General features: G+C 44.1%; 1 protein-coding gene across 1 annotated transcript; it reads right to left on the bottom strand.

Annotated features, from left to right (window-relative positions):
* Nucleotides 1-2,483: 2,483 nt before the first annotated feature.
* tmem164 (transmembrane protein 164) lies at nt 2,484-23,331 on the bottom strand. The gene is made up of 6 exons (XM_030100425.1): nt 22,568-23,331; nt 12,915-12,964; nt 8,208-8,274; nt 6,154-6,232; nt 5,124-5,224; nt 2,484-3,819 (listed from the first exon to the last, which is right to left on the bottom strand). Exons 1-6 carry the CDS (start codon nt 23,003-23,005, stop codon nt 3,613-3,615), a joined length of 942 nt encoding a protein of 313 aa, XP_029956285.1. The 5' UTR covers nt 23,006-23,331; the 3' UTR covers nt 2,484-3,612.
* Nucleotides 23,332-27,478: the final 4,147 nt, after the last annotated feature.

Genomic DNA, 27,478 nt, shown 5'->3' on the forward strand with positions numbered 1-27,478 from the left:
TTGCAAAACAAACGTGTGGGGAGGGGTGACAGAATATATATAGATGGGTTATCTGAGTATGTAAGCAATGGCTGTGAAGATAATGTAGTTTTAAACATTGTTATTACCTTTTAAAATCATTTATTCAATAAAAAAAAAATGATAAAACCAAGAGAAAAGAGTGTGTGTGTCCGTCTGTTGCAACATTTCCCGTCATTCTTTTGTCCATCTGCAGCTCTCTCCCTGTCGCTTTCTGTTCATCCAGGCTTATCCGTTTGTTTTGCATGTTCTTCCTGTGCATCTCTTGCTCTCAGTTCAATGCTGTTTCAGTCACTGACAGTTTGTGTTTGATCAGGTGGAACACTGACTCTTAGGTAAATGTTGCACACAGTTTTCTACATATTTCTAGATTTCTCAAAGTAGTATCTTAATGAGTTTTATTCCCCACATATTTCAAATATAATGTGAATCAGGAGGCCTGTTGTGTTCAGTGCTGATAGTGAAGCACAGTTTTAAACATTTCTTTCACATTGTATTGTCCTCTAAATCAGGCGAACAGTTTGGAAGTATAAAACATAAATGTTTGCTTCTGGTTTGGTGGGACTTGAGGATGTGCCGTTTACAACAATCCCTGGAATGCTGAGGAGGGTGGTCGGGCCTTTCTGCTGACTCCTCCAGCAGCGGCGGTCGGGAAAGGTGTGTCTGAAAATACTTCTGTTACGTGATCTTCCGAGCCGAGTGCTCTGACACAGCTGAGTGGATCAGTTAGCAACCTGCGTGAAACCACACACGAACCCCGCCCCGGCCAGAGATCAGACCCGAGCAGCTCTCCGCCGTCTCTCCGGAGGGCGCCTCCGGGCTCTCCATCTGTCTGAATAAATGCCGCTGACGAGCGAGCTTGAAAGCGGGGTGTTATAAGAGCAGTTCAGCCCCGCCACTTTCAATTTTTCTTCATTTTCACCAGAGAATTTTAACACGTCAGGTGCTGCGTGTGCCATAAAAATCAACAAATGGAATCCGATCGGTGGAATACCAAGTCTCCTCTTGGATATGCAGCATGTTTTCCTGGTCATTCAGTCACACTGAGGCCTACTGGATCTCACCACGAGGTGCAGGAGGCTCCTGAAAGCTCTCTGCAGCCCACTTCAGTCGATATGCCGCACTTAAAGCCTTTTCACCCCGCCTGCCCTCCCGGAGAACAGTGAACCGTGACGTTCTGTGCCGAGGCGCTTTCCAGTTTCCCCCTGCAGTGTGAAAACATCTGCTTTAAGATGAACCATCAAAGAAACGGTTCTTCTCAAAGCACTCACTTCTGCTCATTTGTTTTTATTTAGATTTTCAACCAACAAGGCAATCCAACTGTTTTTCATTCCAATAGAAGGAGGAGAGGAATCCACAAATCCTCATGATCGGGCTGAGGCAACAGTGGAAAGTGAAAACTCCCTTTAAGCAGGAAGAAATGTCACAGTTCCAGGTTCAGAAGTGATGGATTTCTGCTGCAGTGGAGGAAAGACGAGAGTAAGAGCGAAAAAAAAAAGGAGAAGACAGAGATAGAAAGCAACAGCCAAGTTGACATTAGACGGCAACTAATCACTGTCAGAGGTTCTGCAAGATCCAGCAAGCTTTTCTTTTTTTCCTGCTTCGTCTTTCTGGCATCTTGAAAATCCCACCAGCTGCAGCAACAGAACTCGTCTAAGTTAACGAGTTCATCAATGAAACAAGCTGAAAGTTTAGTTTGAATTTAGTAGTTTATAAAACATGTGGGAACAACTTATGTTATGGGAACCAATTGATTTATTGTCCTGAGTCAATTAGAAGAGAATAGAAAATCTTATTTTGAGAAAACAAACCAGTTTATTGGAGCAAATTGTTTAGTTTAATTTAATCTGATGACTGAAAACAACTTCTTCCTCTTGTGAGAACAGAATGTCCGGAGGGAACGGGTGAAGGAGACCGTCAGTCCTGTGGGAATATGTTAATTGGTTTGTTGCACAAGTTCATTATTTTGAGGATTCTAGATATTTATCTTAGAATAACAATCATTGTGAGTGTGAGGAACCACCGTTGTGTAGTGAGTGAACAGCGACAGGATCCCCGGTTCGAGTCCGGGGGAACGGCCCAGTGTTTTCTGTTCGTCACTCCAGGAACAAGTCAATCAACTGGTGGAAGTGAAGCTGTGCGAACAAACTAGACGGAAACTAAGAAAAAGGAGAGGATTACTTCTGACGAGTTTATTCTGTGGGAACTGTTTGTCACATAATGTGTTCTCAGCTGAATAGACTAAGGGAACAGATATATCCGTGTTTATCAGGTGTTGTGATTACTTTAGGAGCTCTAACCTTATAATACACACCTCAACTTGTTCCCTTAGTTTGAGGGAGTAATGAAGCCCGACAGAAAAACTTGGGTTACTGAGTTGAAATTTGGTTTGGAATTGGAACAATAGCGCGTAAAACAGTGAAGACAGAAGTCAGGAATGGGACGATCGGTGCATGAGACGCTTGGTCAACTGAAATCACTTTTATTTGTCAATACAGCACAAACTGAGAAAAATACAAAAGTCTCTCTCATCCCTTTCTTTACAGTGAAGTATAGAATATGCTACAGTAACACACACCTTTCATACTTGAAATGAAATATACCGTGACTGACAGCGTTTGTTAATACTCCCTTTCCACTGGGTAACCTATAAAATACCCATTTCAAGTTCATGCAGATCTATGAAGCATTGTGTTTCTGTACAGACGTGAGAGTGCGACTGAATCCACAGTAAATCGGCTCGTCCACTCGTCCTCGAGTGGCGCGGCGCGCGACTCCAGCACAGGTGCATCTCCTGCCAAAAAATCCCTTACGTCTTGGCATAAAAAAAAAAAAAAAAAAAAACGTTTGAATCCCGGCGACTCACTCGAGGCTAAACCTTCCTGAATAAGGTCCAACATAAAACGCGCCCTCCGAGTCAGAGGTTATTAAAAATAACATCCCGGCGTCGATCCGTAACCGATTCATTCAGCCGCGGCGTGGGAAACATCCTCGTGACGTTTGATTATCACAGCTGGAATGATCTGAACAGACAGAAAAAAAAAAAAAAAAGGCAGAGGAAGCCATTTACAAACGTGACGCTTCGATAAGGTGAGAGTTCCGATTCCGTTTGTGACAACACTGAGAGGTGATCGAACGTGTCCTCGCACTACAGACAAGCAGTAACGTCCGCGACCTGCTTCAAGGCGCCGACAACATAGCAGCTTCACCCACTAACATAAAAACGCAGAGCAACATCCACAGCGAGAAACCGAGGTGTGAGGGTGACTCCTCCTTCCCGTTCCTCAAAACGTGACATTTAAAAAAAACAAAAAAAAAAACAAAAAAAAGGCAGCTAGAGAAATCTCCTTGTTCGCTCACACTGTATACAATCCGTCCGGCTCGGCGACCGGCCGTCCTGGAAACGCACGAGCATGCGCGCATGTCTGCAAGCCGACGGCGCCACGTAAAGAAAGACACGAGCTCACGGGCCCTGAAATGCTTGTTGCTGGAGTAAAACGGATGGTGAATCTTAAAAAGACGCTTTAAAAGGCTGACTAAAAAACATAAAATCTCAACGATGAGCAGGGGAGCGGGGGCTCCGAGCGCGGCGCCTTAGTCGACTTTCTTGCTGCGCAGTCGGAGTGTGTCCAGCGTGTATCTGCAGACGGCGCCGCTGTGCTGCGACAGCATGGTGAGGATCTTCCCGTGGATGAGGGTCAGCAGCGTCTGGTGGCCCGTGGCCCAGATCCGGTACCAGGGCCCGTAGAAAGGGTCGGACACGGCCGGACACAGCATGTTGTTCAGGTTCACCTCGGTCGCCTGCGCGGAAACACAGACGTTTCTTCATTAGAAAATGTTGCTTTTAACTGTATTCATGTTTACAATCGTCCTTCCTTGTGGATTATCATCATCACAAAGCTGAAAGATGAACGAATGAACAACATTTTAATGGCTTTGTGTCATTAAATACCGTCTCAGGGGCAGAGCTCTCAAATAACATGTAAAAATGTATTTAACAATAACAAATTTAACCACTTCAGTTTTTCACAGATGGTAGAATTTGACCTTATTTTTTGTTCTGATTAAATATATAAACTGCAGTAGTTTAGTTACACATCTAACAGAACGTGAGGAGGCCCATTCGGATCAAGTATCATTTTCTCTGTTGTGTCTGAGAACATTATGATACCCTGGGCTCTGAAGCTTTTTTACAGAGCAGATAAATAACAGCTCAGAAGTGTCCTTGAACACCTCGCTGCTGCTGCTGCTGCTGCTGCTGTAGTAACCTGCAGGGTGAGACTGTAAGATGGGAAATTTACAAGGAATTCTGCACAGTGCAGAAAACCACAGCAATGCTATTTCATCTACAAAAACGGTGGCAGATGAGAAACTGATTTTAGTTATCTAAATACCTGTGATCAAGAAACTGGAATAAACAGCATTATTGTGACGTTACTTAAACGTAACAGTACTTTATTGAACGATAACTGAGCTCTTCTTTGACGTCATTTAATCCAAAATGGCATCAATGCAAGAATCGGGACTTGAGGATGGAGCTCACTGGTCTCTCTTCTGTACTCTGAAGCTGCACAGCTGGAGGCGGCCATGTTGCTACGTCGTTTTCATCACCTACACGCTGCAAACTTGGAAATGGGGAAGTTTTTCTTCATTGTGGTGTGGAGTATATATATGATAAAACTGCTGATATTTTCACAAAAACCAAACAATGACTAAGGAAAAGGACAGCAATATTAAATTACAGCCAAAGTGATTGAAACCTTCTCCTATAGCTGCTGAATTATGTATGCTTTTACAAATAAGACTAGTTTGAAAGCAACGAGAGCAGCACCGATATGTCAGCTCTGGTCTCAGTGTTCTGTTCACTACTCTTAAAAAAAAAAATCAGGTTTTTTTTTGATACATCTGTATGTAGACTTGAGACTTTATATGTTTAATTCTGTGATAACGACTGGTTTTTTTTCCACTTTACTTGTAAACATTTGATATTTATATGAACCAAAACTTTTATTTTAATTTGACATGACTCAAGTATTTGTGATTCCTCCAATGTTCTCTGCTCCAGTGAACTGCGCCACAACGGCCAGCAGGGGGCTCCATCTTACCAGGCCAAGAATCTGCAAGAAGAGGAAGTGGTAGAGGAAGAGGATGCCAGTGGAGAGCAGCGCCCACCACATGTCTCCCAGAGGCTCAGGCTTGTACACACCTGCAAAACAGCCACGCACAAACATTAAAACAAACAAAACAAAACAGAACCTTAAAACCTTGAAACGCGTCTGCTGAGCCGATCTGAGGCGGCCGCATGAAAAGCAGCAGCAGGATGTGCTGTGTGTGGAACAGGCTTTTCCTGTTTCCTCACTGGAGACAGTAAAACCAGAAGAAAGACTCACACGTGGCGCCCGGTGCGTCGCCTCCAAAGGAAAACTGAGGGCTTCCTTTTGTGCGGCTTTACTTGAACTTATTATAACTCCTAGTTTAGCATAAACCCTTTCGTCTTTTTAATGCACGATTGTCTCGTTGTTCCTTAAAAGACCACAGAAATCCACATCTGTTGGTAGAAACATGTTTTAAAGAACAGTCTCACTGCCAGAGATTACTGTGTCGAGTCTCAATTATTGCCGTTTATGATCAGATGCTAGATTGGCTCACTATGCCATCTTTTTCAAAAGCAACGGTATCTTGTGTGAAAGCAGCTGAGTCAACACCAGTGTTTGTATTTTTTGCTGTGATGAAGAATTCATGCTCTTCGGACATGTCTGCTTCACAGTTATTGCGTCCGAGGAGGGGAAACAGCGAAGAGCCTGCAGCTGCAGCTGGAGAAGCAGATTGGGGTTTTTTTTTTTGTTTGTTTCTTTTTTAATCGCGGGAGAAGCTGTTGGGGTCTTTGCGCGGCAGATTGTGGGGTTTATATTTTGTGCGGCGAGGCCTCTCGATCCACAGCAGTGAGATCCACTCCGGTTGTGTGTGGCGCTCCGAGTCCTTGTCGGTTGTGTGTACGCACGAGGAAGCGGCTGGCGTTTGTTTACGCAACAGAACAACAAGATCAACAGCAGCCGGGACAAGGAAGAAGCCGGTAAAACCACCGGGTCTGACAAACGCTGTACAGGGCGAACGGCGGGAAGAGAAAAGACTCACCTCCTTTCCTGAAGAGGTAAAGAGGAACCAGGTAGAGCATGAAGTGCTGGATGTAGTAGATCTCCTTCTCAAACGGGAGCTGAAGGAGAGAATGAAGCGGTTTAAGTCTTTACAGCAAGTCATAATGAGACCAGAGCTCACCGAGACTTTCTACGGGCCCCAGACACAAATCTCATTTGCTTCTTCGGCGGCTCGGGTCCCGAGACTTTAAGTGGAAGTCGGGGATATCTGTTCTCACTTTCACAATTTACTCGGCAGCCAGCGGGACGAGAGCCACGAGGAGCACCAATACACACCGCCGGTAGCACCTTTATTCACAATCTGAGCAGACAGCGCCATATTGCTTTTCTGAAATAAAAAGTATTCAGCTCTTCTCTGCAGTCGAGCTCCAATAGCTTTGTATGTTTAAGTGAATTTATAAGGATCTTATGTGAGTTTGAGCTGAAACAGGCTCAAAATTTCAGTTCAAGCTGTTGACAAACCAAGAAACTTTACCATTATTATCCCCAGGCTATACTGGAGTATTTTCTGAGTTAGGCTGCTTTAGGTTTATTCTGAATGATCTCTCCTTTAAGTCAACTTGATGCGTCCCTCCTCTCTCTCTGTATCTTCCTGCAGGATCTCTGACAGTTTAACTGGAGTTTGTAACCTGGTTTCTATCACCATTAACTCTGCAGTTTCTCTCCTTTTCCTTTTCTCTCATACTATTCTCACTTCTCTATGTTCTATTATATCATAAGAAGTGCTTGATGCTACATCAATAAACTGAATTAAACAGATAATTCATTCAAGATCAGTCCTCAACCTTCTAGTCTTATTAAACCTATTTTAGAAAAAAACAGATCTAACCAGGAACACAGCACCCATTCATGTAGAAAAACACTAAATATATCTCATGAAAATATACTTCCTTGTTACAGAGAAACCCGTTTTCTATTCAAATAGGGAACCATCTATGTGGCTCTGCTCTCTCTCTCTCTTGCTGCTGTGTGGTAATGGCATCCCATCTTCATGGGTGCATTACCAGAGAGTTCAAACTGTCCGCATCTGGTTCATTCAGGCGATGAAATTTAAAATCTATGCATTGTAGACTGCGTCCGCTCCTCAACTGCAGCCATCACCGAGAGCCTTTCAAACTTTCTTCAGATAGAAAACCGGTGGTGTCTGATGAAAAAGAAAGTTTTTTTTTCTTTTTTTTTGCAACACATGTGGAAACAGGTGAAATCATGTTGCAGCGGTTAAACAGGGGGAAGTCCGCTGATGTGATGTAAAAAAACACTTAGATACCACAATCAGAGCATTTCAAAACGGTCCACACCATTTAAATGTAAGGCAGTCACTCATCTGGCACATTTACTTCACCACTAAATGTGACATGAGGGATAAATCATACTGAAGTAGATAACATTTTCATTTTGCAATTCAAAATGTGTGTGTTTTCTAAAAGCTTTCGCAGTTGTCTGTCGATAGCTGGTGCATTTTGCCACCTCAGGTAAAATGCTGAGCATCGAGAAGGATCCTTAAGCTTCCCACAAACATCCTGAAATACGTCTGCAACTTCTTCCATCTGGGTGTCAGAAGCGTCGGCTTCGGAACGAGGCGGGGAAAATCTTCTCTGTTTGCTCTTTTTTAACTTAAAAGTCTCCCTGTCGTCATTCCACTGAGGAGGAGGAGGAGGAGGAGGAAAGCATAATTACAGGTCTTCTTGTAAAGAACGTTACCACTAACTTGTGTTTACAGAACCTCTGAAATATTACAGCTGTTGTGTTGCTGATTATTCTTGTTTAGGATTAATTCAAAATTTTGTTTCTTTTTAAAGAACAGACCTAATCGGGGGAGTAAAAGTTCATTTTCACAAGCCACAGATGATGAAAAGAGAAGTAACTCCACGACTGTTTCATTAAACTGCATAACACGGGCTACTTCCTGTTGAGTAAGACTGTTACCTTAGTGACACGTTACACAGATCTGGATCTAAATGACAGTTTATTTAAAGAATTAAATTGAACGAAAGACTTCCAGAGAAGGGATTCAGGAGACTTCGTGTTACTCACCAGTCTGGTATTGACGACGGGGAACATTAAAGCCAGTAAGGCTCCATTCAGCATGTGGACCTGCAGTCTGTAAACACACAGGAGACGAGGCAAACATCAAAATCAGCAAAACGGATCAAATTAAATGTTAAATAAATTCTGGTGCTGCATCACATCTGCTTGAGACTGTGAGGATGATTTAACAATCATTCCTACATTTCATAAATCAATACGTTGCGGCCGTATTAGCTTGAGTCAATTAGCGCCGAGGAGCAGGTGCAGCACTGAACAGATTACGCTCCACGTCGCTGGAACGCCATCAGCTTCGGCCCCGATGCCGTCAGCACCAGCTGTCTCCGATCCTCTGGCAGGGTCCGTTTCTTGTTGGGGTGCCGACTGTCAAAAGTCAAATCGGCGACGCTTCGGGCAATTAGAAGCTCTCACTTTACATTTTACAGCAGTCACATTTTCCGGTGACTGCGGGGAGATCTCGCAGAGCTGCTGTCAGGATTCGGAGGAGTCAGCAGAAGTGACTCCTTCATAATTAGTAGGTTTTGGCCGGACTTCAGGATTTGGTTAGCGCTTATCTTTCTTACACACCTGTTTCCATCTCCCTGCTCCTGCAGACAGAAAGAGCGGGATCCTCCTTCAGTGACAAGCACAGAAATGCTTCCCATATCCAAGATTTATCTTAAAAGGCTCCGTATACAGTAAAGTTTAGCAGCCCAGAAGCTTTATGTGTCAAAGCGGGGCCCTACGTCTATTTCCTCCGACTGTTCTTTTTGTCAGGCGAGCCAAAATAACTGTTGTGACAGCCAAGGTCAGTGGGAAAACAGCACTGCTGTAGGAATGTCAGTTTAAATGAACCCAGCTGTCACTCCAGGGGGCCTTAGGACCTTTCCCTAAAAAAAAAAATAAATAAATAAAATAAAATAAAATAAAGAACTCTTTGCTTCATTCACATACTTATTGATCATTACTCAACTCTGCCAACTATTTACTGGCTTTCTTTTTCCTGAGAATGAATTAAAAATTAACTTTTGGGATGGAAAGCGCTGCTCCGAGTCACAATCAATACTTGAATCTGATCCTGGCGCGCCTTTACTTTGAAAATATTTTTCAAGTTACCATCATCAATATTTGTGCCGAGTTTTGAGCTCGGAGGCAGCTTTGTTTCAGAGCTTAAGTGTGGAATTTTCAGAGATTGCTTTCACGAGTTAGCGGCGCTCGCTTCGCCCCTCACGAACGGCCTGCAGCTGTTTGGCTTAACAGACACGGGGAGCTCAGACGGGGCGGGAGGCAGGCGGCCGCTCGTGTCTGCAGACGGAGGAGCTCGTCCGGTGTTTATTCAATGGGATAGTTAACTAAAGGATTCAGACACTTACTGCTAATGCAAACGCTGCTTCACGCTAATCCTCTTTCAAACAAACTTTTGTTCATCCCACCTCATTTATTTGGGTGTTATGAGTGTAGAGTTGTTAAAAAAAAAGACTGCTCCTTTTTCCAAGATAATTCCAACTTTCTTTCATCCATCCATCCATTTTCTACCGCTTATCCGGGGCCGGGTCGCGGGAGCAGCAGCCTCAGCAGGGATGCCCAGACTTCCCTGTCCCCAGACACTTCCTCCAGCTCTTCCGGGAGGATCCCAAGGCGTTCCCAGGCCAGCCGCGAGACATGGTCTCTCCAGCGTGTCCTGGGTCTTCCCCAAGGTCTCCTCCCGGTGGGACATGCCCAGAACACCTCCCTAGGGAGGCGTCCAGGAGGCATCCTAACCAGATGCCCGAGCCACCTCAGCTGGCTCCTCTCGATGTGGAGGAGTAGGGCTCTACTCCGAGCTCCTCCCTGGTTACTGAGCTCCTCACCCTATCTCTAAGGGAGCGCCCAGCCACCCTACGGAGGAAGCTCATTTCAGCTGCTTGTATCCGGGATCTTGTCCTTTCGGTCATGACCCAAAGGTCATGACCATAGGTGAGGGTCGGAACGTAGACTGACCGCTAAATCGAGAGCTTCTCCTTTCGGCTCAACTCCTTCTTCACCACAACTGACCAATACAACGACTGCATCACTGCAGCCGCTGCACCGATCCGCCTGTCAATCTCACGCTCCATCCGTCCCCCACTCGTGAACAAGACCCCAAGATACTTAAACTCCTCCACTTGGGCCAGAGTCTCTCCACCGACCTGGAGAGGGCAAGCCACCTTCTTCTGGTTGAGGACCATGGCCTCGGATTTGGAGGTGCTGATCCTCATCCCTGTCGCTTCACACTCGGCTGCGAACCACCCCAGTGCATGCTGCAGGTCTGGGTTCGATGAAGCCAAAAAGACAACATCATCTGCAAAAAGCAGAGACGAAATCCTGTGGCTACCAAACCTGACCCCCTCCGGGCCCTGGCTGCGCATAGAAATTCTGTCCATGAAGATTATGAACAGAACCGGTGACAAAGGGCAGCCCTGCCGGAGTCCAACATGCACCGGGAACAGGTCCGACTTACTGCCAGCAATGCGGACCAGACTCCTATTCCGGTCATACAGAGACCGGACGGCCCTTAACAAGGGGCCCCGGACTCCGTATTTCCGGAGCACCCCCCACAAGACACCACGAGGGACGCGGTCAAACGCCTTCTCCAAATCCACAAAACACATGTGGACTGGTTGGGCAAACTCCCACGAACCCTTGAGCACCCTATGGAGGGTATAGAGCTGGGCCAGTCTTCCACGACCAGGACGAAAACCGCATTGTTCCTCCTGAATCCGAGGTTCGACTATCGGTCAGATCCTCCTCTCCAGTACCCTGGAATACACTTTCCCAGGGAGGCTGAGAAATGTGATCCCCCTATAGTTGGAGCACACCCTCCGGTCCCCCTTTTTAAACAGGGGGACCACCACCCCGGTCTGCCAATCCAGAGGCACCGTCCCCGACCGCCACGCGATGTTGCAGAGACGTGTCAACCAAGACAGTCCCTGCACATCCAGAGACTTAAGGTACTCAGGGCGAATCTTGTCCACCCCCGGTGCCTTGCCACCAAGGAGCTTACCAACCACCTTGGTGACTTCGGCTTGGGTGTTGAGTGAGTCCACCTCCAAGACCTCGGCCTCTGCTTCCTCCACGGAAGACGTGGCGATGGGATTGAGGAGGTCCTCGAAGTATTACTTCAACCGTCCAACAATATCCCTAGTTGAGGTCAGCAGCTCCCCACCTCCACTATAAACAGTGTTAGCGGAGACCTGCTTTCCCCTCCTGAGGCGCCGGACGGTTTGCCAGAATTTCTTCGAGGCTGACCGGTAGTCCTCCTCCATGGCCTCCCCGAACTCCTCCCAGACCCAAGTTTTTCCCTCCACAACCGCTCGGGCTGCAGTTCGCTTGGCCTGCCGGTACCTGTGAGCTGTGTTGGGAGTCCTACGAGCCAACAAGGCTCGATAGGACTCCTCCTTCAGCTTGACAGCAGCCCTCACTTCCGGTGTCCACCACCGGGTTCAGGGGTTGCTGCCACGACAGGCACCGGAGACCTTACGACCACAGCTCTGAGCAGCTGCTTCAACAACGGAGGTGGAGAACATGGTCCACTCGGACTCAATGCCCCCAGCCTCCCTCGGGACATGAGAGAAGCTCTCCCGGAGGTGGGAGTTGATAACCATGCTGACAGAGGGTCCCACCAGACGTTCACAGCAGACCCTCACAACACGTTTGGGTCTGCCAAGTCTGTCCGGTTTCCTCCTCCGCCAGCGAATCAAACTCACCACCAGGTGGTGATCGGTCGACAGCTCTGCTCCTCTCTTCACCCGAGTGTCCAAGACACGCGGCCGGAGGTCAGATGACACGACAACAAAGTCGATCCTCGACCTCTGCCCGAGGGTGTCATGGTGCCAAGTGCACTTATGGACACCCCTGTGCTCGAACATGGTGTTTGTTATGGACAAACTGTGACTAGCACAGAAGTCCAATAACAGAACACCACTCGGGTTCAGATCAGAGAAGCCGTTCGTCCCAATCACCCCCTTCCAGGTCTCACCGTCCGTCGCTGCCCACGTGGGCGTTGAAGTCCCCCAGTAGAACAGTGGAGTCCCCCAGTCGGAGCACTGTCCAGCACCCCTCCCAGGGACTCCAAGAAGGCCGGGTACTCTGCACTGCTGTCTTTCATAACCTGACATGTTTTCAATATCGCTGTGTGTTTTTGGTTGATGCTACAAATGTGTGACACACTGTTGGGGACCACTTCAGTATAGAGGCATCATAAACTGATTATATTAGTGGGAAAGATGCAGTCAAATCCTGCCAGCAACCACAACAGAAGAAATCAGAGGTTAAGTTGATTTTATAGAGTAAAATGTATTGTGTGCGGCCATGAAACGTCTTCAGCTGATTAATTCCGTTAAGCTTTGCATCTTGACATTTTCAAGTTCATATTTCACATTTATTTTGTTTGAGATTCAATGGGTTTGTCAAACGGCATTGTGGATTTGTCTTTTTATTATTCCATAAAGCAGAAAGCGCTGCCAACAGCGACAGAAAAATCAATTTTTGGCATGTTTTTAAGTATACAATGAACCTCAAATCAGGCTGGGAATGATGTATGAACAAACCCTTCAGAATATAAAGAGAAAGAGGCTCTGGCTCACTGAGGGAAGCAGAGATTTCTGGCTCAGAGGAACAACTTCTCAAAGATGTATCATCAAGGTGAGGGCTGCTTCTCACAAAGTTTGGACCCCCCCCCCGGGACACTCTACTCACCTAAACACAACCATGGCTGTTTTACATGGCGGGCAGGCCAGCAGAAAGATCTGTGGGAGAAATCAGAAACTGCATTATGATTCATATCAGACACAGGGCGCATTCTGACCCCCTTCAGGCCTGTAACCTGAAAGTTATTCACATGTTCAGTATGAAAACTCAGTTTTCACAGTGGATTTGTGCATTTTAAAAGTTGTGAAATACCTTGTCATTATACGGTCATGTAGAAAAAAAAAACAAAAAAACCTGACTTTTTCCTCCTTCGTACCATTGCGCTCATTACTCTCATCCATCCCCGGGGGATCAGTGCTCAGTCACAATTAGTCCCGCTGGTAATGAGGTTGAAATTATTGCGGCTTTCACAAAATCAAATCTCTGACTGGTATTGTGAAACGGTTCGACTGCTTCACACCTTTCAGTGCTGTGAAATGGCTGGGACGCTTTAACAAGCCTGTGTCAATATAATAGGAGCGCAAGTGTCAAAGAGAGGATCCCATCGGAGCCACGGCAAAGTGTTTCTTGCTTCAAATCAAGAAGAAGAGAAGTCAGAAGATAGTCAGGCAATTAGTGCAGATTTCCAAAGCCTGTCCGGTGTTGACATGAATGTATTTCATTGCTTGATTAAAAAAACTGTAACATGTACTCACAAGAGAAGACCAGACGGATAAAAAACAAGGTGGATCACAGTTTAATTATCAAAAACACTTTGCGCTCTCTGCTTTAACTACAAGCTGCTGATGCTTTGTTTAAAACCCACGTGGATTCATTAGAAAACAAAAGGAGGAACTTATTTTCTAATACCTCTCCCTTGCCAAATGCTATTTATATCAAAAACTTTGTCTTTTCGTGGAATGAAAACCCAGGCTACAAGGTGGGCTTGCAATCTGCGCACCGTGACGGGGGCTGAGCGGGGGCCCGCAGGACACAGCAGACATGGATTGGTTCAAAAACACCATCTGACACAAGAAAAAAGTTGCTTTGCCCGAAGGCTGGAAACAGAATTACAGGAAAGCAATTGACCTGAGATTTGTTGTACAACTACCCACCGGCCACGGGCTTGAACACGTATGTCTCTGGGACCGATGTGCTGTACACTCCATCGCTCTGTACTGATCTGCAGTGTGAACATTCACACAAAGTTTATCTCCGCAAGACGGCTTGCAGCGACCACCCAAGAAGACAGTGAAAAACGATGAAAAATACATTTTCTTATGGGTGGAAGTTGCTGGTGTGGCCGCTTGGAGCTTCATGATTGCATGCTGTGTGAGGATTATGCTTCTGTCAATGCAATGCGAAGTTCGATTTTGCTGCATCTACAAAAAAACAAACAAAAAAAAACAAACTTCGAACTTTAAGTCTGTTTAATTACAGTGAATAAATAACCTGGAAATAAATGATGTGACTAAACATTGAGCAGGAATTTTCACAGTGAACAACCCGACCCAATAACGAGGATCGTTAATAGTAAATTAAACCCAATAAACCCAAAGCGAGAATAAACACTGTTTATGGCTGTGTGCTCCAGCAGCGGCATCGGATCTAAGCCTGAGTTTGATTGATGGCTTTTGTCGACACACTGCGAGACAGAAACAACAAAGCATGTGTTCCTGTTGGTACTGAGCCAAGGAAATCAGGTCAGATAATTTGGGACCATGTTAAAACTCGACCTAATCCAAAAAATGTCAGGGAAAGCCAGTCCGAGTTAAATTGATTCAAAAGGCCACGGCAGTGTGGAATCAGGATTAATCCTCGTGTGGGACGCTGGACCATGAAGTCATGAACTTATTTATAGGTGAGACATACTGCTTAGCATTAATCCAGTCCTGGCTACTGCTTTTATTGTAGGAAAGTTGCTCTCAAGTATTTCTTAATTGGTTAAGATCAGTGTTAGAATACTGTAGTGCGGTTGGCTATTGGTGCGTTCAAAAAACACCTTAATGAAGCAACACATCTGCTACATACTGATGTAATAACATCCCAAATCAGGGACGATCTCGAGTTTTATATCAAGGAACAAGACAGTCTGACTGATCCACACTGGTATGCTGCTTTCCATCTGTCTCTGAAGTTCACAAATCCTAACGCAGAAAGATCTAAGTCAGAAATCCATGTTGTAATGTTTGAAACATCCCATTGCATCTCGGACAACAGCTGTTCCTGCACTGGCGCTCTCTGAGTTTCCACACAAACACTGCGCTGCATTTCCCAACATCGGCGTAACAGGACAACGTGGCTGTTTATATGAGTCACGGAAACAGGTGAAAAACCTGGAGCTTCTGTAAAAACAGCGCGGAAACACTGTTTATGCTGCCATCTGTGAAGCTTTGCAGAGTTTACCGTCTGAATCCTGATCTGAAGTGGGCGGGGTCGTTCATTATTTCTGCTCCACAGCTCTCGAACAGGTTCAGAATTACAAGCCCCGAGGCAACTGGAAAGCGGCGCTACAACTTCAGAAAGTAGTGCTACAATAATTCCTCTTCTCCTACACCTGTGTTTGGAATGCGAGCGCTTCAGTGAGTCCAAACCCATTTGCATCCCCTCAGTGTAAACGCAACAGTCAACTCAGCCCTGTAGTTGTTGATGGTTTGGTAGGATTTAAAGTGCTACTGTGGTTCACTTTTCACTGAAATCTGCACCATGTTTGAAACTAAGGACTCCGATTACATGATGACATTTCAAGTGAAAAAGCGTCGTTTCTGCATTGTCATCTCAAAAAAGTGTCCCATTCATACAGCAGCGACACAAGTTTATCAATAAATGTCTTCAATCCTTTCAGCTCTCTTTGAAATGTAATCAATCAATGATTATGACCATCACTTTTATACAGTTCATTTCCTGTTTCATGAGTAATGTGGGTCCAGACAGAACTTTGCCAAAAGGCTCGTCAGCTCTGACAGGGGCGACGTCCTGACTTTTGAGAAGTGTTGCCCGGTGTAAGGACAAACAGAGGGGAAACATGCACATTTAGAGGCCTGCTGTTCACCGTGAACCTTGCAGGGTGCTTGTTCAGACTGACAAAAGGACCCACATTGGTATGCAGCATGCATTTCACTCTGCAGGAGAAGCAGGACCAACTGAGCTGGTAAACTATTTAGGGGGTTTCTGGAATTTTTTTTTTTGTAAAGAGAGGGTTCCATAATTAATAGGAAAGTCTGCCTTTCTTATCGCTGGAGCAGCTGAATCAATGTGTGGCGTGTGAGGCAGACAGCGGCTCGATTCCTCCAGACTTCTGATACTCTGACAGTGTTCTGCAAAAACTTTTAATTTGCTTTTCCGTCGAGTTGCCACTTGGTGAAGCTGCTCTGCGGTGCTCTCGGCGCCGTCTGTCGTGTGGTAACGTGCATTTGATGCCTGTGGGACTCCCGGTACCTTGACACTGAACTATTTTTTGCTATGGCAACTTAAACACAAGACTTGGTAATTTAAAGTTTTTTCATTTTATGTTTTGGTTCATTTTTTGTTTCTTTATGCTCTGCATAGGTATCTGTACATCGGTGTTAACTTGCACAGCAAAGGGCAACGGTCTGAATATGCATCACATGCATGCCACCTTCATTTGTGAGGTTAAGTGAGCCGGAGGTGTGCATGTGTGACTGCCGGTCTCTCTGTGGTAGCCTCATAGGCTGCTTCTCAGTCAGTGTTTGCTAGGACAGGTGCCAGTGGTCTGGCCTGCTCTAGATGCAGCAGATACACAATATTACAACCTAACGTACAAAATGCAAGGGAATGAAAGAGTATTGCTTCATCACTCACCAGGACTTTAATAAAGAAAAGTTCTGAGCAAAGGTCAAAGTCTGCAGTGTCCTCCAGACAAAGTCGCAGTTCAACACAGTCACCATTACTTTCAGTCTATTCAAAGCCAATGTCTGTTGTTGCATTATGCCAAATATTGAGAAACAAAACTAATAGTTGGCCCTCTCCTATATAGACAGAGACACATACTGTCAAGGTTACATAATGAACAACAAAGCAAAAATAAATGGCCAAAAATTCTGTCGAAATTGTGGGGAGAAAACTCCGAAGAGTCTGCGATCATCTCAAAGGTCAATTTGCCGTCTCCGCTGTGCACCAGGAACTTCAACACATAAATCCAGATCATAAAGCTCACATGAATGCATGATCATAGTTACGAGGCTCAAACCAGGCTTGACGTTGTTGTTGTAGCATAATAGACACAGTTAACAGTGATGGCTGTTTCTCCCCTATTAACTTTAACTACCCAGGTATAATTTAGTTTGAAGCATAATGTCGATATCTTCTCTGTTGCCGTTATGCTTATAGTCGGGGGACACGGGCATCCAGATACTCTAAAAGAATTGGGAATAAAAAGCAGCGTCAAGAGCACATCTGCAACTTGTGATCTTATGAGCAGTGACAGCGTGGAGAGCAGTCACTCAAGGTGACACTAATCACAGCGAAATAAACTCCTCCAGGACGACAGGCGAGCAGAAACGACTGCAGCCATGAACTCATACACACAGCTGGAGGTGAGTTGATAAAGTGGGTGAACTTGGGTTTACAAATTATTACGTGAATAAGATTTATGTCATGAAACTTATGTGCAGTGGGTGGCAGCAGTGAGTTACAGTTGCTCAGTTGTTACCAAAAAGCAGACCGCTTCTTGGAATTCCCATTTTGACTCTGGAGCTACTGCTAAAGATTCAGCATGTAAACTAAATCCTTTGTCATGATGGCTTGAAACTCCAAAACCTACCACAGAGTCAGTGAAACGGAGTTTTGTATCAATATACTGTATTACATTGGGTAAATCTACGATCGCTTTCACTTTATTGACGAGTGACAAGAAAAGAGCAGAGGCCTTTTCACATACTGATTAACATCAGTGCTGATAAGCCATGCTTCTTTTCATACAGGGGGAGTCATACATGTAAAAAAGGCTTCAGTGCTTTCAGTGTAATCTGACTGAGTCAACAATCTGTTGATCTGGAGCTTCCTGCTGCAGCCGACACAGTAAATGTGGCTGCATTTTAAACCCTCATACTGATATTTGAGTGTTGCTGGCACACAGCTTGTTAACAGCATGCTACTTCGTTTTGGGAGTGAGCGCTCATCCTGTGTGCGATTCATTCAAAGCTGCAGCAGAAATGCCCGAAGACACAAGCTTGAATGAGTTAATATTTCCTGCAGCAGCATTTATCCTCACCTGACCTGTGATCTATCACCAGTCTGTAAGTTCACTTTTACAGGAAATACCGGCAACGTGCACAAAGGAAGAATGTTGACTTGATAAGAGTGTGTGTGTGTGTGTGTGTGTCATACCTGAGGACACACACACAATCCTGTAACTGGTAATGAGCTGTTCAGACTTACCAATAAACACCAGTGTAGAAAGGCCTTAATCCCTGAACACCTATCATATGTTTGAGAGCCTTTTTTCCTTTTACAGAAACGAAAAACTGAGTCAACAAAAACAGTAAATCTTGATCACAGCTTTACAACAGCATCTGAAATCGATTTCTGCCAGACACATAATGGTCAGGTTGGTCAGCTACACAGAAAAGAATTCTTGACCTATCTTTATATTGTTGTACATGCAACATGATAAATCAACATTACAATCTTAACTTAAAATGGGACCAAATATTTTTTAATGATGGTTCAAAACACTGCAGGCACATTTGCTTTTTTTAACTCATCATTCCAATCTACATTTTTGCTCATAACGCTTTCACTTTGACCGCACCAAACATCAACAGATCGCTTCCTGATAAACTTCAACTACAAACACACCAGCATGTGTGAGGACTACGTGTTATTTCTTGAGACATACACCACTAGGTATGGCTATCTCAGTCAAGATCATCACGATGAACTGAAAAACTGACGTAAGCCCATGCGGCGTGTCATTTTCCAGCCTATTGGGAGCAGACTTGGATCTCCATATCACTGCATGGTCTCTGTTATTGGATTTGTTGAAGCAGCTACAGCCACACCCACAGGATGGCAGAAGGAAATCCATGGCAGTGAGCTGGCAGGTCGGTATGCAGCAGCGTAACTGCTCCTCTACCGCGTCGTGGTGGATATCGCAGACATCTGTGCTGTCAGATGGGAAGCATCCGCTCATCAGTCATTACCCGGTGAACTCCTCACCCCCCAGGGGGGAAATCTCACCTTGTGCTGAGTGATCCGTGCTCACCTGGTGTTTCTGATACGGGGAGGAACGTCACAAGTGGCAACAGCTGCTCTGAGCACGGCAGAGCATCGTCATCTTTTCTCCCACAGCGGGGTCTTACTGCTATCATGCTTTTCTGGAATCTGAATACAAATCAACACAACAGAAAATAACAGCAGAAGGAAAATATTCTGCTGCGGCAGCATGGGAACACAGCCTTTGTTAACAGCTCAGCTCGCAGGTGAAGCGCACACCTTTGTTGATTACTCAAGGGCTGCGCTGCCTTCAGCTGCAGAAACACTTGACTCTGCACATTTCACCCGGCATCATGGGAACTTTGGAGAAACTTATATTTATTTCAACCTTTAAAAAGTCGCATGAAAGTCCTTGCTGTTCTGAACTCACTATTGTTACCAGATACTCTCCTGAGAAAGTGCAGAGGAAACAGAGAAACTGACCACTCCTCCTCTTGTTCAAGGTCTTTTGCACAGCTTAGGTTTCCAATAAGGCTTTACACAGCACCAACCCCACCCCGATGCTGTAGATGCAACACCAGCGACTCTCAATCATGAACAGAACAAAAAGATCCTCAACTGAATGCTGAGATAAAAAAAAAAAAAACACATTGAGGCCCCGTGTACACAACAACATTCCAAGTGACAACAACTTGTTTGTTTCAGAAAGCTCTTACGTTTATAAAGCAGTGCTGTGCATTTACACGGCAACAGCAGAGACATTTAAAACGATGTAGTTCGCACGCAGCCATCAGCCACAGCTGATGGCTGCAGTGGCTCTGAGCACTGCCGTCATGTAAACCGACATCACAAACACGCCACGGTGAAAGTTTTGTGTTACGCTCCTCCTGTATCGCATTCCATTCCAGTCCAAGAATGCAAAACACTCATCTGGCACCACGTTTTTTTTTTTTTTTTTTAATGACAGGGTCAAGCTCCAGCAGGTCTATGCTTTATCACCTGCAGAAAACAACCGTAAGGTCTGACAACTGCTTTGAAATCCTAAAACTTAACGTGTCTTCTTAATTAGTAACTGGAAAGTGGTAAAAGTTTAACTTCAAATCATCAAACTGAGAACTTTCTCTCCTCTTGGCAAGCGGGAAGGTGAGGGAGCTTCAAGAAGCTGATGTGGTGACAGTATTTGTTTGTCGACGTGACTTCTGTGCAGAGTGCTCGTCTCTCCACAAACCTTTCTTTAAAGGAACTTCATGATTTAAGGGAACTTCATCAGATCTTGAGGTAGTCAGCTACAAAAACAGAACTTGCATTAGTGTAAAAACCCCACTTTCATCAGTAATATTCACTTTACAGACATGAATTTAACTTTTTGTTGCTTACAATCCAACAAACTGTAAATAAAAGACGTTTAAATCTGCAGATTAACAGTTTTTTGTTGTCACTTGCAAGAGGTAGCAAAATACTCAAAATCTGTAATTAATAAGTACAGTTACTAGTTTTAAAAACTGATTTAAATATTTCACTTGTAGTGTCCAAAAGTCAGTAAAATGTTTCTGAAAAGTTGGTTTTTGATAACACTGAACTCTGGAATAGAAGTGTTTAAAGAAAACACCTTTAGGGACTTGCCATCCTGTTTTCGTGTAATGAACAACTTAATTGAAACAAAAATGTTTTGTTTTCATTATAAAATATAGTCTTCTTAACAAGAAGTGACTGATTTTCACCTAAAACAAATTGCAAACACATACGGAAAATATCTAATAATAACCCTGATCTCATACAACGAGGAAATTTTGCTGCCATCAGTTGATTTTTAACTGCAGTCAGCATTTTCATCGGCTTCTCATAGCACCTCCATGCTACATGAAATGGTCCTAACACATCAGCGTCACCCCACCTCCACATTTCATCTGCGTGACGAACAACCGCGCTGTAGTTGACGGCGACCTTTTGCTACGACCGTGAAGGTCAGGTGACCAGCAAGTGGAGGAGGAAAGACATGCTTATATAACCTCTCATTCGAACCTTAAAATACCAAATGGAAGCATTCACATTCAACAGGTTGAATTCAGTCCTCGGTTGTCCAGCTTTAAATCTGTTTGTGATTCCAGTCATGAACTGGGAGCTCACACCTAGATCCTGTTGCACACTCTGAAGGAGATAATCATGTTATCTTTTATGACGGCACTGGTCTGACTCCATAACTGATGTGTAATAAAGTCTTCACGACACAAAGCTAAGCAGTATTTCAGGCCAAGTCCGGATTTACCCTTCTTTAAACAACGGATTTAACACACATTTCTGATCATTGCTGCTATAATTGCCCATGTTTTATCTGAACTGGTTCAGAGCCTAGGATGCTCTCCACTGTTAGATTAGATTTTTCAGATTTTTAACAATTTCAGACTCAATGAATAGTCACTTGATATATGCAAGATTTTACTTTGTGATGCCTGACAGGGAACTATCAATTTAATGCATTATTTTTGTTACTACTGATCTTATTTCATCAAAAAAAATCTGCACTTCTCTAGAGGGCCGGGATGTTTGCCGACTTCAGTTTTGCTCAAAAGGAAAATTCTCTCGATAAAATTCAGCTTGTGTCACTATTTTTAAGAGCTACTGTTGCTCTGCCTCACTTTTTCTCAGTATTTCCCAGTGTTTGTTTTGCAATTGCGCTTCGGTTTTTCTAAAATTTTCAAGTTCAGTGAAGAAGTAAATAAAACTGTATTTTTTCCACTATGACTCACCAAATTTGCAAGGTAACAGTTGTTTTTTTATCTGCAAGTTCAAGTGTGACACACAGCATAGCAGCCAATAATGCAATAGTCAATAAAGTTAAAAAAATAAAATTACTACATGCATCTGCACACTATCTCTCATTTAATTACCCAGTGACACCCTGGAGGCCAGTCAAGCACGTCCAAAGACCCAGGTATGACCATGGAGAACCTCTTTACACAAATACTGTGCAAATGTTTAGAAAAAAAACCTATTACACATAAATAAAAGAATTGGTTTTCTTTTCAGATATGCTAAACACAATAATCCTAATCACACATCCATGGTGTTTTATAATATGAACATGAATTAAAAGTCCTGGAAGTAATGGTGTGCCCCACCCATGGAGGCCAGATCTCAACAGATTATGAGCGAGTTTACACTCAACAGCAGATTTGTGCTGAGTTTCTGGTCAGCAGAACGATTTTAGAAACAAGTTTGCTGAGAGGGATTGATGCTGTTGTTTTGGGTGTGAAGAGTGGACACGCTGAATGCTGATTCCCTCTGTTGATCATTCACTTTGCATGGTGTTAATTCATACCATATTAACACATCTGTTTTGAGAGGGGTGCTACTTTGCAATCTGTTGTCTGGGACTTTTACACAGACCTGTACAATCCTGAGAAAATAAATAACACTCCTGGGAAATGATTAAGGTGATGGGACATGACAAATAGTTGTTTGTAACCAGTGTATAGCAACCCTGATCACTTGTAAGAAACCCATGTTTGGACTGTTTATGACAACAATGGGGTGCGGGTGCTCACCTGGACCATGGTCACGACATGGCACGGGTTCAGCAGGTAGATCACGGTCTTTGTGGCGAATTTGAAGCCAACCTCCACTCCGAAAGTCATGCAAAGAGCGACCAGCAACAAGTTCTTCCCCAGGCTGTCCTCCTTCGTCCGTGTGCAGTCCTTGCCCACCACCCGGAGCTCTTTGGACAGGTTGATCTTCTTCAGCGCGACCGCGATCTCCAGCAGGGAGAGGAGGACGATGACCAGACTCTCACTGATGCGCTGCTGGGGCGCCAGGAAGGCGGCACACTCGGGGCCCCCGTTCCCCTCAAACTTCGGGTCCACCCCGCCGTAGATCCAGTCCAGCAGGCTGTATATGTTATATCTGGACATATTCCTCTTCTCGTGTTGGAAAAGATACGAACAAGATGGAATAAAAGACGACACACTGACTTCTTGGCGAAACATGAACTGCGAGGTTTCCCTGTCGTCGCTCGCCTCGTGGTTGAGAGGTAGACATGTATCCACCGCCTGTGGACTACCTCATCCGCACACGGAGGAGGAAGTTTACCGGGCGACCGGAGCCAGCTGTAGTCAAGACTACCCGTAAACTGCTGCTGCTGGCTGCTGGCGGCGGGCAGGAACAAACCCCTCTCCCCTCACATTTAGCAGCCGGGCTAGCTAACGTGGACGGTTGGCATCATATGAAACGAGCAGCGGCGTTCATGTGAAGATACGGACCCATTAACTCAATACATACCGGAGGGGACGCTAGCTTAGCCGCTAAAGCTTACGCCTGATGTAGCCCGAACCTGACTGGGCGTGCTTATCCCCGTCCTTTGCTTTGCAGGTTGTACACGCCAATCAAAGCGCAGTTATGAAACCGGCCAGCTCGCGACACGTACATTCACAAACAGCAGGTTAATCTGTGGGGGGGTCAAGAGGAACGATTATTGACTAGTGAAGTTATTTTTATTATAGTGACAAATAATATCGCAGGAAAAAGGTAAGGTTATATATTACAGTTTATTGAATGGAGACAAAAACATAGGTAATATTTGGTGATTTATATAATTGCACCTGTCCTGTATCTAAACTATCCATCTTAATGTAAGCCTGGGGCTTGATTTATCGGTCGCTGTCCTCTTAGCCTGACAGACAAAACTGAGGACACAGAATTCTCAAACAAGCAGAAGGACGCTCAACACACGTGATGGTCGGCAACGATGCGTTCATGAATAATCAGAAAATATAGTAATGTATTACAGTTGGGATAACGCGCACGGAAAACGATTGGATGCTGTAATTGGTCATTCTACTGTCAATCAACTCACTTTAGCCCGCCTATAATTTTTTAACCAATCACAGGCAGTTACTCCCGCTCGGCGAGCCAATCGCTGAAAGCCAATCTCATTGTTGCGTTTGGGTGACGCAGTAAAAACAGACATGCAATCGTAAACATTTCATCAGCACATCAAGGGTTTTATAGACAGTGAGAAGTCATTTCCTCTGACGACGTGTGGGAGTAATGTGAAACTACACTGAAATCATAATTATAATTCAGATTAGCTTTCACCACAGGGAGGCATCCATAGTAAAGACAGTTATTCAATTCCCATAATGCATAAAGGAAATGATCAGATGGTGTTCTGGGGAGCTATAATCAGTAAAGTGGCGTTCTGAGGAACAATTTTCATCCTGTGTTTAACTACCTGTCACATGTGAATATCATATTATGTTTATGATTCACTGTGCAATACTTACTCATAGACAACATGAGCAGTTGGATCCATCATAAACTAGAATGGAAATGTATAAAGAATGGAAATCACCTGAAAGCAGTTCTCCTGATTTGTGCCAGGAAGACTAACTCACTCACATTGGCTAATTTACAAAGAAGCTGGTTGCAGTGTGCGAGCAGGCTGCTGACCAACACAGCACAGATGCCTGGCTGCTGTAGCTGTGTATTACTCACACTTCTGAGGAAGAAACAGGGTTTTCACTGACATACAAATAAACAAATCTTTATTATAACAACAGAAATGTCCTTATTTGGTGGGTATTGATCATCTCTTGCAGTTACAGCACAGTCCACATTACGACATATTCAAGCTGCTTGTAATTACGGTATGCAAAGTTGGGTTGAATGCAGAGAAATAACTTCGTCAAGGGGATAAATGACGCATGCTTTCTCTGGCATCAGCCACAGCTTTTAATCTGGCAACCTTGTTCACAAACACCTCCGCCATCTCAAATGTTAATCCCTGAAATTAACTCCAGTTCAGTGAATTAATAATGGCGCTCTAGTTTTAAAATGATTCTGTTTTAATAAAGAAAGCTGCCCCAACAAAGGAAAAAAAATCATTAATATATAATAACTATAGAGGACAAAACTAACTTTAAGAAAGCCATTTCTAATCTTAGCAATAAAAGCATTAAGCATGTCACAGAGTTAATCAGCTGTTTTTGTTGTCCATATAAACACGTGTATCCCCATATTGGACAAAATGATCAAGGGCCACAGCTTTATGAATACTTAATGAATTGGATTGTAATGGAAACCAAATATTTCCTTTGAAATATTTTCATTAGGCATGAATAAAAGGCAGCAAAATCTGATTGAAGTGAGCTACAAAATGCACACTTGCCAAAATCAAAGTCTACAGAGAACTCATTTGTAAGCCAGTTTCCTTCATCCTTGTTTGGCATTGTGTTTCATAGTATGGGGGCAATGATGTTCCGCTCTGTGCAAGAACTGGTTTGGAGTTTTTTACTATCATAATTATTTTTCATATTTACACTAGAATGTATGGAGTGGATTGGATGAAGGGTGCAGAGACTGAACAAAAACACATGGATGAGGGAAAAGAAAACACACTGTGAAGGAACTAAGGTTTCTAGTGCCGCACTGGCTTTCTGAAAGGAAAAAGGGAGACTAACAACACACATTTTCACCAGCTGACGTAATTCCATTAGTGTAGGGTGTGGACAGCACAGGGTAGGTTTCTGAGCGGAAATCGCCCCGTCGTGAAATGCTGTCATGTAGGCGTGAATGGTTTTAGTGGAAAGAGTGAAGGCAGAGCATTGCACTGAGATCTGGTTTGTACTGTTGGTGAAGTGGAGAAACTGAGCCTGGGAGACTCGTCAGTTTACAGCTTTTCTAATTTATTGCAATTTAATGGTGAGAGATCATTTTTTAATTACACAATTCACTGATAATGTAGCAGCCTCCCGAGAAATAAAATAGGGGAGCAGCAATAACATGTGAGAGGAAGAAGGAAACACCTTTGTGAGACTGTCCGCTAGACTTCAGAGCAACATTCACTCTCTGTGAGAGAAATCAGATTTTTGATATGCAGTCACAGTATTTCCATTTCAACTCCATCTAAATCTAAGACCACTTTCCCTGTGCTAACATTCACAAGTGGGGTCTTAATTGTGATAAGATTTTAGTGCTTTCAGTGTAATCTGAGTGACTGAGTCAACAATCTGTTTATCTGGATCTTCCTGCTGCAGCTGCATTTTAAAGAGATAATACTGATATTTGAGTGTTGCTGGCACACAGCTTGTTAACAGCATGCTACTTAAGCTCTCATCCTAAGTGCAATTAATTCAAAGCTGCAGCAGAAATGACAGAAGAGACACAAGTTTGAATGAGTTAATATTTCCTGCAGCAAAATTTATCCTCACCTGACCTGTGATCCAACACCAGTCAGTAAGCTCAGTTTTACAGGAAACCCTGGCAATGTGCACGAGGGAAGCATGTTAACTTGATAAGAGGACAGTGTGTGTGTGAGTGTCATACCTGAGGACACACACACAATCCTGTAGCAGGTAATGAGCTGTTCAGACATACCAATAGACATCAGTGTAGAAAGGTCTTAATCCCTGAACAGCTATTTGACGACCCTTCCCCCTTTTTTTAAACTGAAATGAAGGACTAATTCAATGAACATTGAGCACATCTTGACCACGGCTTTTCAGCACATCATGATCCGATTGGTCAGCTACAGGAAGGAGGAGTCCTGACCAGACTTTGTTGTGTATGAATATTTCAAAAAGCTATCTGTGGAAGTCTACCACAAAAAGGCTGTTTTGCTGTGTCTTCAAGCCACACAGACGTCAACCTCTCCTCTGATTGACCATGATGCAACAGTGCTGATTACAGTGTTACTTTAATGGTGTAGCTTACCATCTGAGTGGTTTTGTGCAGGGTTGAAACTGTGGGCTGTGCTGTGGATAGATGTGTGCCAAAACCTTTTGAGGAAGCACTTCTGATTGTCAGCTTACTGCCCTACACTCTTTAGGCATTTTGAGCGATCCAAAACAAAGAAAACGGGTTAAAATGTTCAGTTGACATTTAATAAAACATGCTTGCTTCAAATAGGGCCACACATTTTTGGACTCCAGTTCAAAACACTGCAGATTTACATTTACATGAAGTTAAGGTACCTGCTTGTTCATACAGACTCTCAAAGTCTGTGCAGGTTCATTCTCACTCCGACTCCACCAAACATCAACAGATAACTTCCTGATAAACTCAAACACCAAACTTCTAAAAGGGCCTTGAGGGTTACTCCTTTGATTCCTTGACTGTTTACATGCGTCAACGACTCCTCCTCAGAGCTTATTCAGAAATAATCAGGCAAGATTAACTGCTCACAATTTTCCAAACAATTTGGAAAAGTAAAGAAAAAAGAGACACATTTAATACCAGCTATAAAAAAAAAAATCTGCACTGCACTTTATAGGTTATCTGAGTCAGAAACCTCACCTGTGATGAACTAGAACATGCTGTAAGCCCATGTGGCTTGTCATTTTCCAGCCTATTGAGAGTTGACTTGGCATCTCCATATCACAGCATGGTTTCTGTTATTAGCTCCAGCCACACCCACAGGGCTCTGCTGCTCTATTTTACTTTATCCTGTCTTGATGCATCTC

Source organism: Salarias fasciatus, chromosome 10, assembly GCF_902148845.1.
Source record: "Salarias fasciatus chromosome 10, fSalaFa1.1, whole genome shotgun sequence".
In the NCBI taxonomy this organism is placed as follows: Eukaryota; Metazoa; Chordata; class Actinopteri; order Blenniiformes; family Blenniidae; genus Salarias; species Salarias fasciatus.

Coding starts and splice junctions, on each gene's coding strand:
- tmem164 (XM_030100425.1), bottom strand. CDS start 23,005: ATGTTTCGCCAAGAAGTCAGTGTGTCGTCTTTTATTCCATCTTGTTCG. Junction 12,965..22,567: donor ATGTCGTGACCATGGTCCAG/GTGAGCACCCGC, acceptor TTTCTCCCACAG/ATCTTTCTGCTGGCCTGCCC. Junction 3,820..5,123: donor TCTTGCAGATTCTTGGCCTG/GTAAGATGGAGC, acceptor GTTTCCGCGCAG/GCGACCGAGGTGAACCTGAA.